The sequence below is a fragment of the Ovis canadensis genome, chromosome 7, assembly GCF_042477335.2.
Source record: "Ovis canadensis isolate MfBH-ARS-UI-01 breed Bighorn chromosome 7, ARS-UI_OviCan_v2, whole genome shotgun sequence".
Taxonomy (NCBI): domain Eukaryota; kingdom Metazoa; phylum Chordata; class Mammalia; order Artiodactyla; family Bovidae; genus Ovis; species Ovis canadensis.
This window is the reverse complement of record NC_091251.1, coordinates 90,630,113-90,645,186: the sequence shown is the minus strand read 5'-3', so window position 1 is coordinate 90,645,186 and position 15,074 is coordinate 90,630,113. Positions and strand designations below refer to the sequence as shown.

General features: G+C 44.0%; 1 protein-coding gene and 1 long non-coding RNA gene across 4 annotated transcripts in view; one reads left to right on the top strand and one right to left on the bottom strand.

Annotated features, from left to right (window-relative positions):
- The window catches only part of RAD51B (RAD51 paralog B), a 615,635-nt gene that overhangs the window by 9,260 nt on the left and 591,301 nt on the right, over positions 1-15,074 (bottom strand). For 2 of the 3 annotated variants that reach the window (XM_069596890.1, XM_069596889.1), the window contains exon 10: positions 6,239-6,317. In XM_069596890.1, the coding sequence (XP_069452991.1) occupies positions 6,239-6,317 (79 nt within the window). Of the gene's footprint in view, positions 1-3,102; positions 3,199-6,238; positions 6,318-15,074 lie in introns of all 3 variants that reach the window. The other variant, XM_069596888.1, reaches the window with a different exon arrangement.
- Positions 4,208-9,580, top strand: LOC138443845 (uncharacterized). The gene is made up of 2 exons (XR_011258331.1): positions 4,208-4,328; positions 9,278-9,580. It is a non-coding gene; the product is annotated as an uncharacterized lncRNA (long non-coding RNA).

Genomic DNA, 15,074 nt, shown 5'->3' with positions numbered 1-15,074 from the left:
TTATGTTTCTACCCAGCCAAATTTATGATCCAACTAAGGAAATTCCTTGAAGGATCACTATATCAATGTGACTGATCCATCACAGCTTAGGATTTCGGGATTCAAGATTCAGAATGGGCCTAGACTATCCCAATGGAGGCTTATGAAGCTCAAGAGGTAAGTTGTCACAGGGGCTGCCATGATGGGAGACAAGGGGGCCCAAACTCATTTCTGATTTTATGAAAAATCACAGGAGCCCAGGCTTAATACTTGGAAATGGCTACAAACCCAATTCTGAGGCAGTGAGCATCACTTCACCTTTCTGGCACTCAGTCCCCTCACCTGAAAATAACGATGAATGGAATGGAAAGGTCCCTTTCTGAGAGATAGAGGAGTAGAGTAATAATTTTTATCAGTTAATCATGTAACTATATGCATAAAGCACATGTGAAAGTGAAAGTGGTTCAGTCACGTCCAACTCTTTGTGATCCCATGGACTATACAGTCCATGGAATTCTCCAGGCCAGAATACTGGAGTGGATAGCCACACCCTCCTCCAGCAGATCTTCCCAACCCAGGAACTGAACCTGCGTCTCTTATGTCTCCTGCATTGGCAGGTGGGTTCTTTACCACTAGCGCCACCTAGGAAGCCCCAGGATTGATATATGCAGACTGCTATATATAAAATAGAGAAACAACAATATCTACTGTATTGCACAGGGAACTATTCTGTATTGTGTAATAACCTATAAGGGATAAGAATCTGAAAAAGAATATATATATTGATATCAATTTGCTGTACACTTGGAACTAACACACCACTATAAATCAACTATATTTCAGCTTAAAAAAATCTGACAAAACATTAACATTTGTTAATTCTGGATGTTAGAGTCATGCGTTTGGCTTTACTATTTTCTGTACTGTTACGTATTTTAAATATATTTTCCACATTAAAAAGAAAATCTGTCTTTGAGGCTAACAGCGAGAGTGAAAGAAGGGACCAGTGTGGGACCCTGTCATGGAGGGAGAGGATGTGAAGCAAAAAGGGGCAACGCTGTGGAATGGGAGTCCTGTGTTCTCTGCCCTCGGAAGCGCCTCTTGGAGGGGCAGGCAGAAGCAGCTCAGGACAATGAGACAGGCATCCGCAGCCCTCTCCTCCATGCCCTGTGACAGCTAGTTCACTCTGCTCTGCTGAATCCCAGGGCTCTCTGCCAGGCTCCCAAGAGCATGCCAGGCTGTGCCAGGTGTGTGGGTGATATTTACCAGGCAGACACCTCCATACCTGGATGGATGGATTCAGACTGAGAATCTTCTGGGTCACTCTGAGTCCACTGGGCAGAAACATTTAAATGGGCTACTGATTGTAACTGAAATCTGATGAGCTCAGATGGTGGTATTTGGGGGCAAAGAAGTTTTCAATGAATCATCCAGTTGGCTCAGTGACTAAGAAAATGGGGTGGAAGAATCTAACCCAACTTTGCGACAAGGGAACAAACAGAGGAGATTAATGTCTTTCCCAGGGTGCTTCAAAAAAGCGATCAAACAATCATTTTTGACTTTACAAGGAAGATGAGGCATATAGCATCCCAGCTCTCAAATCATTATTTTTTATTTTCTGAGTCCCCATATACTGGGTAGTTGGAAAAACAGGAAACTAGCTTTGTTTCCAGAACCTTCTCTGGACCTATCTCAGGGTGCTCTGGGCTCCCCGAGGTTCCCCATCCCAAAATATATGCTGCTCATTCAAACTAAACTAATAAAACAGCACCAGAATCAAGATTCAACCTGCCTGACCTGATCTTTATTTTTTTAAAACAATTTAAAAGCCCATAATTCTGCCCTGTTGAGAAACTAAACCATTGTCCTCTATCCTGTTCAAAACAACTTGGTTTTTGTTTTTCAAACACTTCCTAGATCCCTAAGTAAAAGGAGACTAGAGGGCCGGGAAGAGTGATCAAGGAGGACACTCCCCCGACGCAGACTCCGAGCCCACTCCTGCCTTTTCCCTGGCCAACCTCTCCTAGGGTATCCTCTCTTTTGCCAAGTTGGCAGGCCTTTATTACCTGTGAAAGCCACAGTGGCTCCAGGAGACACAGGCTCTGGGTTGTCCCTTCACCTCCTGTGGCATCAGCAACAGTCTGGCTGCTTTCAGGGACAGAATCATTATACCTGGCCTTGACACAGAGGTCCAGGGGCCCCAGCTGTGCTCTGGGTGGCACAACATTTGGGGCTTACTGGGGAAGCAGAGGACATGACCAGAATAGACATGGATCAAGCTGGATTTCAGAGTCAACACTTCCTTCCCATCCGCAGCCATGCAGTTCTGTGGACCCACTCCATGCAAGCCAATTCCCAAAGCCAAGTCTCGCTTTTCCCTCTCCTCTCCACTAGGTCCTGGCAACCCTGGGCCTCACTCTGAGCTAGTCAAACCTCTAAGCTTTCCCATTCACTGGGCACTGGGACTTCACAGTGAACTCTGGGAACAAAAGGGAAAATGGATTAATGGGATCTTCCTTGACCCCCTTCCACCTTTCCCAGTTGAGTAGCACAAAACAGCTTAACTCTTCCTCTGCTGGGACCTGGTCGCTCTCAGAGTCTGAACCATCAAGAAGCTGGGGGCTGTGAGATCCCTCTCCTTGGAGGCCCAAATGTTTCCAGGGTCCAGGGGCCCAAGTATTTCCAGAGTCTTGAGTTCAACCAGGAGACGCCAGGATCCTGGACCAGCGGGAGACAAAGAAGATGCGAACAACGAAGTATTACCATGGTAACAGCCTGAGCCCAGCAGCCTCCTGAAGATGCTGGGGTGGCGCGGGAGGTGGGGGGTGGTTTCTTTCTTTCTTCCTTTTTTCCTTGCGAAAGGAGAATAGTTCCGCTTTCTATTTTACTACAACAATAGCATGGACCGGCTCCTTCAAGTGTTTCAAAAAGCAGCCTGAGAAATCTCTAACCAAGCCCCTCAGTCTCCCCAGCCTGCCGTTTTATTGTCCCTCCCATCCCTGTGAACAAAAGGGCGGGAAGGCTGAAAGGCCCCCAGTGGCAGGCTTGTTCTCAGCATCCTAATCCTTGAGAACCGGGGTGGGGCGTGGCCTGCAGAGCCGGTAAATCCAATGCGGGCCTCACCTTTTATTCTCTCCCTCCCTCTGCTTCTGCACTCTGGAGCTCTTCAGGTATTATAAAACCTCCTGGTTAGCAGGCTGGTAGGAATCTCAGGGCTTGCTAAGGGGATAAAAGGCACCCAGCGATCATTCCCAGATTCACTAATAGCTCTGTCCCTCACTCCCACCCCCACCCCCGCCAAAAGCCAGGCTAGCCCATTTGGATTGTTTTTTTCCCTGCCACCCCAGGTTGGCTCCATTACAAAGACGGAAAGTGGAGCCACAGCAGCTGGCTCTTCTTTAGTTGGTAACCCAGGAACTGCCCTCACTCTTCCAGCCCTTCCCCTCTCTGTCTCTATGCCCCTCAGACAAGGATTGTACATGTCCCCACCTTCCCACAGCTGTGGGTGCCAACCTGCATGCCACTTCAGGACTATCATGCCAGAGCAACCTCTCACAAGAAAAGCTTCTTGGCTTTGACTTCTGAGACCTTTCCAAGGTTATCACCGAGGGATCAAAGGTTTCTTTGCTTTAAACCTGGGAAATGGTGCAGGTGTTTTTTAGCTCAGTCATCTGTTAAAACTGGGGGGGAAATAAGCTTTTACCTTCCAGGTTGTGGAGATCTCAAGGGCACAACTCCACTGAACTCAAGTGAATGATAAGTACATCATCTCCTCAGAGAATCAGATAAAGAAGTGGGAAGACCTTTAGAGATCACCCAGGCTGATGCGTACAATCCAATGAAGAAAAACATTTTGCACTGCAACCTCTGTACATAAACTCATAATGCATGTACATGCACACACAATCACACAAGAAATATTTCACAAAGCAGTACAACATATGTGATATAATCTGTTATTTTCTATTCTCTCTTTCTTTTTTTTTTTTCTCAATGCTGGTTGTGATTCCTTATTTCATGACCCACCAATGAGTCACAAAACAGTTTGCAAAGCACTGAGTCAAGGTCAACATCGTCTTTTTCAAGCTGACAAAACTAGGATTCCAGAGATTTTCTCAAGAACATACCAGAGCCGGAACGGAAATCCAAGGTGGGTCTAATACAGGAGGGGCCCCCATTTTTCTGAGGACCAGAGCTCCTCTTTGTTTACTTAAAGCCTTGGGAGCACATAGCTAGAGGGGAGGGAATGCCCAGAGGTTTACATGAAATGGCACTGCTGATAGGGGCAGAAGGTTCCTGCTGCCTCCAGAAAACCTCAGAGAGGAAGGTGTGGCTTCAAAAGCAAACAGGTAAGGCTCTGAGGTCTCCCAGACATTTTTATTTACTGGTTGGGATTCTTGCATCATCAGACACTTTCCTGCATGTTTCTATTTCCTGGACACCCGGTTCCAGGCCAGCCTCCTTAAGTAATCCACTTTCTCTCGTTTTCCAACTATTTCTAATAGTCTTTCTTTGCAGCTTTCTAACCCCTACCAATTTACTGTGGGTTCAGTTTCTACTTTCCCTAAACAACTTCCTCTTTCCCGTCAAAATCATGATCTTAGCAATGAGAGTCAGAGAGGCAACTCTGTGAATCTCGCTTCCACACTATTATCCCAAAGTTATCCAATTAAGACCAGGCTTTCAACTGTTGTCTACCAAAATGCCCAGCGATCAAGATATAGGCACCATATCAACGCTCTCCTACAAACTATCTGGGCAGAATGGGCTCTTTCCCTCCTGAAATTATCTTGTAATCCTGCATAGAACTTCTTGAAATCTTCATCTAAATTTGCTATTTGCTGGAGTTCTAATCTTTTAAGCAAGGCTCTAAAAATGAAAAGCTGAAGGGCACACTGTGCACAGGGTAAACACAAGTCCAGCTCTCTGATTGCTTATTACTTATACACCCTTAGAGAGTCCGTAACAAAGGGGCCTGCTGTTTGCTTTGCTTAATCTGGTCTTAAAATCTCTGCTTCTTTGTCAGAAAACAATATTTGCAATTGTAAAAAAAAATATTTACCAAGGAACTTGGATAGCATAAGTCAAAGGCTAAGAGCCAAAGGTCAGGAGTTCTTACTCCAAATTTCCCTGGACCCGAGTCCCTGCTGTGGAGCTCAGCTACACCAAACAAACATGCTGCTTTCTGGATCCATTAAGAAGTGGATGCTTTAGAAGGCAAGGAAAGGGAGGGCAGAGCCTGTTCCTCAGTCAGAAGCACTGTCCAGCCGGCTGCCTAGAAGTCCTGCTAGAGCTTTATAATGCAAGGTGTCTCCATGGGAATACTATAAGGGCTCACCCTATTTCACAAACTTGGGGAAAGCACTCAGCTTATAAAATCCTAAAGGGCAGATATTCCTCCCACAGACAGCAAAGACAATATGCTCCTCGGAGGTTCTGAGCAGACGTGTGCCAAGCATCTCTGGGTGACGTCTCCAGCCCAACAGTAGGGGGACAGATGTGTACTCTGAGCACTTCTGTGGGGACCCTTCTTAATCTACAAAGCAGTCTGGGGCATCTGACCCTCCGGGCTAAGTTCAATGGGGTTTGAATTTACCCCCTCCTCTTCATTGTTTTCTGCAGACCTGCCATCACGACACCTTTCCTAACCACCCTGATCCTACATCAAGGAATGATGCCTCTCAATCCGCTTTCTCCTCTGTTTGTTGAATTAGTTCAGCTTGTGGCCTTGAGGGGCTCTTCCGTGAGTCAGCACTCAGGCCCATGTCACAAAGTGCAGGTCTGTAAGGCCTGGTCCCTGGTCGGGACTTGAGTACAAGGGGAGGAAATAGAGTAACCAGAAGTAGGCCGAGGAAGTGGTGCTCGTGGAGCCATGACAAAGTGCCCCTCAGGCTGCCAGCCCAGCTGGTTCTTCCCAGCTAAGTGAGAAGGCTCTGAGGCAGGGCTGGGTCCTTTCTCCCATGGGATCTGCAAAGAGGACTGGAGGAGTTGCAGTTCCTAGCCTGCTCGACTTGTCCCTCATTCCTGGGTTGTCCCACTCTGTTAGGGAGCTCTGTAATTCTCCCTGACCTCTGTCAAATTCTTGCCACAATTGCCAATCTCTTTTATCTTATCGGGATCAACATCACTGGCTAGTTCTTCTTGGCCTTTGATTCTGTCCCGAAGGAGCTTCCATTAGGAGCAAAGCAGTAATTACCACCCACAATGGGCAGTGCTGAGCATAATTAGATGAAAGAAATGGCTTGTCCGAAGATCTTACCTTGAAGAACCAAGCCTTCCTTCTCGATGGTGTAGACAAAGGCGGTGAAGGGTGCCAGAGGGGACTTGGCAATGAGAATCTGCACAGAGAGCATATTTGCTCAGGATTAGTCAAAGGAAATAGAGATGAGCCTCTTATTCACTCCTCTTCCCACTCTGAAGCAGAGTGGGAACATGTGACCACAAACTGTGGTTTATTTACTTTGAAATTATTTTAGAACCAAATGAGGGTTATTCCTTCAAACAACTGACCACCTTGGTAGGCTGTACATCAATTCCAACTATTCTGTCAATGAAGGCCATATCCTTGAGTCAGTTTTAGATATAAGTTTGATTATTATCTCACATGCTTAAATAGCTACATTTCTGCCCAAAGATAATTTAGCCTGAGCCTCTAACTATATTCATAAATTTAGCTATTTTATTAAAAAATTCAAATCTACCCCTAAAAGATAAGGATTTAACATCACTGCAAATATTCAAAATAACTTGCTAAAGGCAGAGCCATGGCAGGTTGCCTGGTTGGCCCCAACCCTTCACTAAGTCTGTAGTCACATCCTTAGCCACATGATTACCTTCCCTCCTACTGGAGGTATAGAGTATTTCCCAGGGACCTTGACCATAGGTTTGGCCACATGACTTGTGTTGACTAATAGGTTGTGCCAGTTCTTAGCCTAGGCCTCAAGAAGCCTCACAAAACTTCACTTGTTCTTTTTATCCTTCTACTGCCAGAGAAAAATATGTTCAAGCTAATCTGCTATCTCAGAAGGAGGAAGAGAGACACCTGACGTAGAGCTGGTCAGTTAGGTCCAATCTAAATAGCTGACCCCCAGGAGATCTACATACACATTGGTTAAATGATTATGACTATATGCACACCTCTGTGATTTTGAAGTTGTCACAAAGCATTACTGCAGCAACAGCTGGCTGACATACCAACCAACACAAAGTATCAAAAATATTTTGCATAATGGCACTCTACTATGAAGATAGCTACTTTAAAAGGGATGGTCATTTGATAGTTAAAAAATTACTATTATTTAACCCTTTAACACATTGCATATGATTCCACAGAACCTCTAAGAACTGGTGGATTATGTTTTATTATTGTATTTCTCCTGAAGGAAGGTGACGATCTATTCCCTGTTTTACAAACTAACGTCATCAAAAAATAGTGAAAGTTTGGCACAGAGCCACTTAGGTAATCAGGGAGAGAGGGGAGAAGGAAGAAATAATTTCAAATAACCAAAGGCTTATATGTACTATCTCAATCTACAACAATTCAACAAACATTCACTGTCAACTATGAGAAAGGGTGGAACAGAATGGTAGAAAGAGCACAGGTTGTAGTCGTGGAGTTTGAATCAAGGTTCCTCCACTAATCAACTTGATGCCTATGGCAAATCAGGTGATGCCTATGTAGTCTCCCCCTAGTAGCCACCTCCTTTCTTCCTTAGAGTTAACAACTCCCCAGGTTGCAACCTTTTTATGCCTTGTTTGCAGCTAGGTGTGGTGAGGTGGCTAAGCTTTGACTAACAGAAGATGACAAAAATGACAGGTAAAACTTCTGGATTATAAGAAAATTATGGGCTCTTCATTTTCTTTCCCTCTTCCCAAGGCCAGACCCAGCTTCAACCACATCCTGGGGGATGATGAAGCAACACGTGGGAAGGAAGCTGGCTGATCTCATAAATCAGCAAAGCCTCCCACCTGGTCACCTGTCCAGCTCAGTACAGAGTCACTTGTGTGAACCACTGTATTTCGGATTCCTATGGTATAGCCTGAAATGTACCCAATACTTTGGCTCTGGACAACCTTACCTTTTTGAGCCTCAGTTTCCTTATAGGTAAAATGGAGATAACAACACCCACCTAAATGAGATAATGTTGAAGATTAAGTATAAAGAATGCCTGTGTTGGGCTTTCCTGGTGGAATCTGCCTGCCAGTGCAGGGGACATGGGTTTGATCCCTGGTCCAGGAATATCCCACATGCTAAGCCCGTGCGCCACAACTGCTGAGCCTGTACTTGAGAGTCCGGGAGCCAGAGCTCCTGAAGCCCTTGCCCTCTAGAGCCTGTGCCGCACAAGAGAACCACCACAGGGAGAAGCCTGTGGACGGCAGTGACGTGTGGCCCCTGCTTGCTGCGACTAGAGAAAAGCCTGTGCGGCAGTGAAAACTCAGCATAGCCAAAAGTAAATAAATACAACGAAAAGAAATTAACTTTAAAAATACCTGTGTCAAACTAAAACCCGTAGTTGGAATATTTCCAACCAACTCACTACATACGATTCCCAAGTTCCCCTTAACTTTCACTTACCAAAAAACAATATACTTGGCTTTTACCTGAAGGATTCAATTCAAGTTGAATTCAACTGCTCTAAAGTTATCTAGATAAACTAGCTCTCATTCTCAGAACAAATGAGTAGATGCTATAGATGGATACTTACATCTTTATGTCAAAACTTCTCACCTGATAATTAAAGTGGATCATTTCTGACAGAGATAATGTAGGGATGGTTCAATGTGAATTTATGGGTGCTCCTTGGTAGGGGAATGGCACGGCAGAAGAGAGGACAGTGCTTCTCAAGCTTTAATGTTGGGCCTGTTGACATGTAGATTTTGATTCACTAGGTTTTGAGTGGAGCTTGAGGATCTGCCTTTCTAGCAAGCTCCTAGGAGATTCTGATGCTGCGGTCCATAGACCACATTTTGAACAGCTGGGTTCAGGAAATTAGCCTGACTGAAGAGTCTAAGGTGGAGAAGCAAGAGACGGGAGTCCTGGAGTCAGTTAGGGAGCTACTGTAATAATTCAGGGATGAGGAGACACCTAAGCCACAGGTGTGTCAGGAAGAATGGGGAAAAGCGGAAATGGAGAAGAGAAATAAAAAGGCTTTAGATCAAAAATCAATATAAATAAACATATACCAAACCTCAGATCTTCATTGCCTACATGAAAAATTGGACATGAAAAGCCAGAAGGGTATAAATAAACAGTATTCAATAAACTATCATACTATATTTTTGAAATTTTATTTTATAGACCACAGAATCATGCAAAGAGTTGACTCACTGGAAAAGACTCTGATGCTGGGAAGGATTGGGGGCAGGAGGAGAAGGGGACGACAGAGGATGAGATGGCTGGATGGCATCACTGACTCGATGGACGTGAGTCTGAGTGAACTCCGGGAGTTGGTGATGGACAGGGAGGCCTGGCATGCTGTGATTCATGGGGTCGCAAACAGTCGGACACGACTGAGCGACTGAACTGAACTGAACTGAATCTTAGAATCAGAAAAAGGATATGATATTCCAATGCGACACAATAAATGCCATCTGAACCTAAGCCTTTCAGCTTAGTGGTGCTACCCACTATCATCTGATGACTTCCTCTTCCAGGAAGCATGTGCCCGTTCTGTGAACAAGCCCAGAGCTCAAGCCAGAAGGACCTCACATGGAAGGTTCTCAAACTTGGAAGTACCTCCTTTCCAGGAAATCAAGGGTTGGACAGGGTTTAAAATTAGCTATCAAAAGGATGATTGTATGCAGTTAGAAAGAGGAAGTGATCAGTTACGTCAGATGAATCCCACTTCCTTTTTTGGGAAAGAACTTCCAGATCGATAGCTCAGAGGGCTACCACCAGCATGAACTATCAGATTTTCAGCAAAAAAAAAAAAAAAGTAACAAATTCTTAGTAGCCTTCTGGATAAAGCGAAGACAAGGTGGACTAGATGCTAATACCATGAAATAGATCTGAAAGTATCCAAAAGTTTAGTAACAATCTGGTATGGGGTAACAACCTCTAGTAGAAGGTAGTGGATTCTATCCTCAGTCCTATCATATTCAACGTAATTACTGACCTGGATGCACACAATGATGTATTCAACCACATTCATACAACAGGGAATAGAACTGATAAAAATTGCTACCCTAGGAGAGCTTACATTCTAAAGGAGGCAAAAGATAATAAATAAAATGAATATGCAGTGAAATATATCTCATATTAAATGATTATATATGCTATGGAGAAAAAAACAGAGAAAGAGTATAGGAAGTATATTGGATGAAAAGAGGGAGTTAAGAGAAGATCTCACCTGAAAAGTGACATTTGGACTCACGGATCATGAAACTAAACCCACTGATGAGATGCTGAATACGGCAACAGGAGACACCAAATTTAGAGGAACAGTTAATATATTAGACAACCATTATATGAAAACAACCCTCAATTTGGTTAGAATGTTGGGACAAACCCTATGAATCTTTAGGACACAATTTTATTGAAATACATGTAAAGCCTTGTCCTCAAGAACAGGGGACTAATTTGTTCTGGTTACAGAATGGGGAAGATGAGATTTAACATTCAGAAAACGAATTACGTGTTAGCTCACTACAGTTCAGTACCAGTCAGCTGGGAGATGTGGTTTGCAAAAATCTAGTGTGATCTCCAACCCACTCCAGTACTCTTGCCTGGAAAATCCCATGGACGGAGGAGCCTGGTAGGCTGCAGTGCATGGGGTCGCTAAGAGTCAGATACAACTGAGCATCTTCACTTTCACTTTTCACTTTCATGCATTGGAGAAGGAAATGGCAACCCACTCCAGTGTTCTTGCCTGGAGAATCCCAGGGACGGGGAAGCCTGGTGGGCTACCGTCTATGGGGTCACATAGAGTCGGACACGACTGAAGCGACTTAGCAGCAGCAGCAGCAGCAGTGTGATCTCAGGCTGTATTAATGGAGACACAGTATCTAGAAACAGGTCCTACTCTGCTCATTCAGCAAACCATGGTGGATGAAATATGTTTGGATTGGAGCCCAAGTTTCTACAGGGAAACTGATAAGAGAGCAACTGGAGGAGAACTCCATCAAGGTGGTTAGAGCCCCAAACCTACCTATGACCATAAACACTTCAAAGCAGACATGCTGGTAAGAGGCCTGGGATAAAGGTAAGTGCATATTGCTTTTAACATGAGTTTTCTGACCTGAAGATTCTCTAGTCTTACGTGGCAGAGTGAAGAAGTGTAAATTAGCTTTTTAGCTTAACAGATTTCAGGGGAAAAAAAGTAATGTTTGCCACACTGTCTTTGTGAATACATATTGACTTTTCCCTCTTTTAGACTTCAATGAGCACCCCATGCCCTTGTGCCTTTCAAACAATAAATAACCCTCTTATAAAGCAAACAACCCTCCCTGGCCGATAACTGAGGCTGCTATTTCAGAAGTTCAGTCGACCTATATAGCTGGGGTGTTCTAATCATTGTCTGACTTGTGCTGTTTTTGAGTGCCCTCCTGGATTCCTTAATACAAAAGCCCTGCAGCTTAATAGAATCCAGGAATTTTGTGAGAAGTTTTTATCCCACTCAACCCTGTGTGTAATATGTGAAGTTGGTTTTAGAACCTTCTTAGGGTTTATGGAAATATATAGTTGGGTAAGAATGAGTACAGACATGTGCAGCTCTGAAAACTCTGGAACTCCACAAGACAGGTGTAAGCCATAATCCCATCTACTGTGAGAATTTGCACTTTTTAAAAGACTGCCATCTGAAACTCACACATATAAAGAACATACTAGTGGTGACCTGTGGTGGGGGTGGGGGAAGTTCATGGGGTGGATGGAAAAGAGGTATAAACTACTAAGTGTAAGCTAGGCTTGAGGATATATTGTTCAACATGGAGAATATGGCCAATATTTTGTTGTAACTGTAAATGGAAAATATCTTTAACAATTGTACAAAAATCCAAAAAAAAATTTTAAAAAGAGAAAGAAAGCAGACACAATCATAGAGTAGACAATTAATTAAACTTTCACCATTCAGTTCAGTTCAGTTCAGTCACTCAGTCATGTCTGATTCTTTGCGACCCCATGGACCACAGCACGCCAGGCCTCCCCGTCCATCACCGATTCCCGGAGTTTACCCAAACTCATGTCCATTGAGTCGGTGACGCCATCTAACCATCTCATCCTCTGTCGTTCTCTTCTCCTCTTGCCCTCAATCTTTCCCAGCATCAGGGTCTTTTCAAATGAGTCAGCTCTTTGCATCAGGTGGCCAAAGTATTGGAGTTTCAGCTTCAACATCAGTCCTTCCAATGAACACTCAGGACTGATCTCCTTTAGGATGGACTGGTTGGATCTCCTTGCAGTCCAAGGGACTCTCAAGAGTCTTCTCCAACACCACACTACAAAAGCATCAATTCTTCGGTGCTCAGCTTTCTTTATAGTCCAACTCTCACATCTATACATGACTACTGGAAAAATCATAGCCTTGACTAGACGAACCTTTGTTGGCAAAGTAATGTCTCTGTTTTTCAATATGCTGTCGAAAATCCCATGCATGGAGGAGCCTGGTAGGCTGCAGTGCATGGGGTCGCTAAGAGTCGGGCACGACTGAGCGACTTCACTTTCGCTTTTCACTTTCATGCATTGGAGAAGGAAATGGCAACCCACTCCAGTGTTCTTGCCTGGAGAATCCCAGGGATGGGGGAGCCTAGTAGGCTGCCGTCTGTGGGGTCGCACAGAGTCGGACACGACTGAAGCGACTCAGCAGCAGCAGCAGCAGTTTGGTCATAACTTTCCTTCCAAGGAGTATACGTCTTTTAATTTCATGGCTGCAGTCACCATCTGCAGTGATTTTGGAGCCCCCAAAATAAAATCAGCCACTGTTTCCCCATCTATTTGCCATGAAGTGACAGGACCAGATTCCATGATCTTAGTTTTCTAAATGTTGAGCTTTAAGTCAACTTTTTCACTCTCCTCTTTCACTTTCACCAAGAGGCTCTTTAGTTCTTCTTTTCTTTCTGCCGTAAGAGTGGTGTCATCTGCATATCTGAGGTTATTGATATTTCTCCCAGCAATCTTGATTCCAGCTTGTGCTTCATCCAGCCCAGTATTTCTCATGACGCACCCTGCATATAAGTTAAATAAGCAGGTGACAATATACAGCCCTGATGTACTCCTTTCCCAATTTGGGACCAGTCTGTTGTTCCATGTTCAGTTTTAACTGTTGCTTCCTGACCTGCATACAGGTTTCTCAAGAGGCAGGTCAGGTGGTCTGGTATTCCCATCTCTTTCAGAATTTTCCACAGCTTATTGTGATCCACACAGTCAAAGGCTTTGGCATAGTCAATAAAGCAGAAATAGATGTTTCTCTGGAACTCTCTTGCTTTTTCCATGATCCAGCAGATGTTGGCAATTTGATCTCTGGTTCCTCTGCCTTTTCTAAATCCAGCTTGAATATCCGGAAGTTCATAGCTCACATATTGCAGAAGCCTGGCTTGGAGAATTTTGAGTATTACTTTACTGGCGTGTGAGATGAGTGCGACTGTGCGGTAGTTTGAGCACTCTTTGGCATTATCTTTCTCTGGGATTGGAATGAATACTGACCTTTTCCAGTCCTGTGGCCACTGCTGAGTTTCCCGAATTTGCTGGCATATTGAGTGCAACACTTTCACAGCAACATCTTTTAGGATTTGAAATAGCTCAACTAGAATATCATCACTTTCACCATTATGATGACCAAAAAAAAAAAAAAAGACTGTTATACATTTCTACCTCAATTTATTTCCTAGAAACATGTTCTGAATTCTCAGTGGGACTGCAAAGATGAAGGGCATTGCCTTTGATCCCATACCCTTCCATTTCATAGAGCCCAGTTCAGTGCTTTGCATATGTGGTCTCTGAAAATGACAGAAGGACATTTTCTTCGCTGTTCTTCACATTATCCCCATGCTATATGTGTGAAGGTTTCTCTCAGTGTACAAGTGAAACCCCAGAAGCCTGAGTACTCTAAATAAAACATGGCGGGGAGAAGTTGGCTCCTGGAGCTCACTGGCCTACCTGTACAGACTCTCTTCTCCTCCTTTCATATCCCTCCACTCAGGTGCCTATTTTGCTCTAAGCAAATAAGTTATCAGCTGATTCTCTTTTGCTCCTAAGCAGAGCTGGTTTAAACCTTCTAGTGCTAAGGAAACTTTACATTTTGCATTTTAATGTAAGACTGTCAGAAGAGAGTAATAGACCTAAAAATGGTGGAAAGTCTTATGGTTTGGGGTGGGTTGGAGGACCTTCCAAGGGTCCCACAGTAATGATGATGGAAACAACAACGAATAGATGTTATTCCTCACAATAGCCCTCTGAGGCAGACAGCTTATAAGTGCTGAAGACAAGATTCTGGCCCAAGCCAACTAGTTGTATAGTCTGTACTTTCAACCAGCATGATGGTAACCTCTAATCTGTCATGCATAGATACATCTACATCCAAGGGATAAGACATCAAGGAGGCAGAATACATAACAACAAATAAAGGCATTTGCTTTCCAGCATGGATACTACATAGTTCAAGACAAAGAAGGGCATCCATGCAGGTTGACTAAGAGGTTCACAAGCTTCCACACTGTTAATCTTCCTTTCGTCCTTCCTGTCTCAATGCCCAAATCCTACATACTCTTGGAATGCTGTAAAAATGCAACCTCTTCCAGAAAGCTCATGCCAGTTTCTCTAGCCTGAGGTAATGTCTCTCAAATCTATCACACTGTATCTATAACCTCTCTAATAGTACTCACTGTTTTCTCCACCATTTTATAGTTAATGCCCCTTGAATTTATTAACATGTGTTTGAAGGCGAAGGACATCATCATCATTGCTGCTTCTCCTAGTCCTAGCAACCTCCAGTATGATGTTGTATGCATAACAGAAACTCAATTATAAAATATAAAAAAATGGTGACTCTCTGAAGCTCTGACTCATACCTATTTTGAGGCTTATCTGGCAACCCATCCCCAAAGTTGGGGGACTTAGGATATGTCACATAGAAAAGTGCAGGCTGCCCCGTCAATCATTGCCA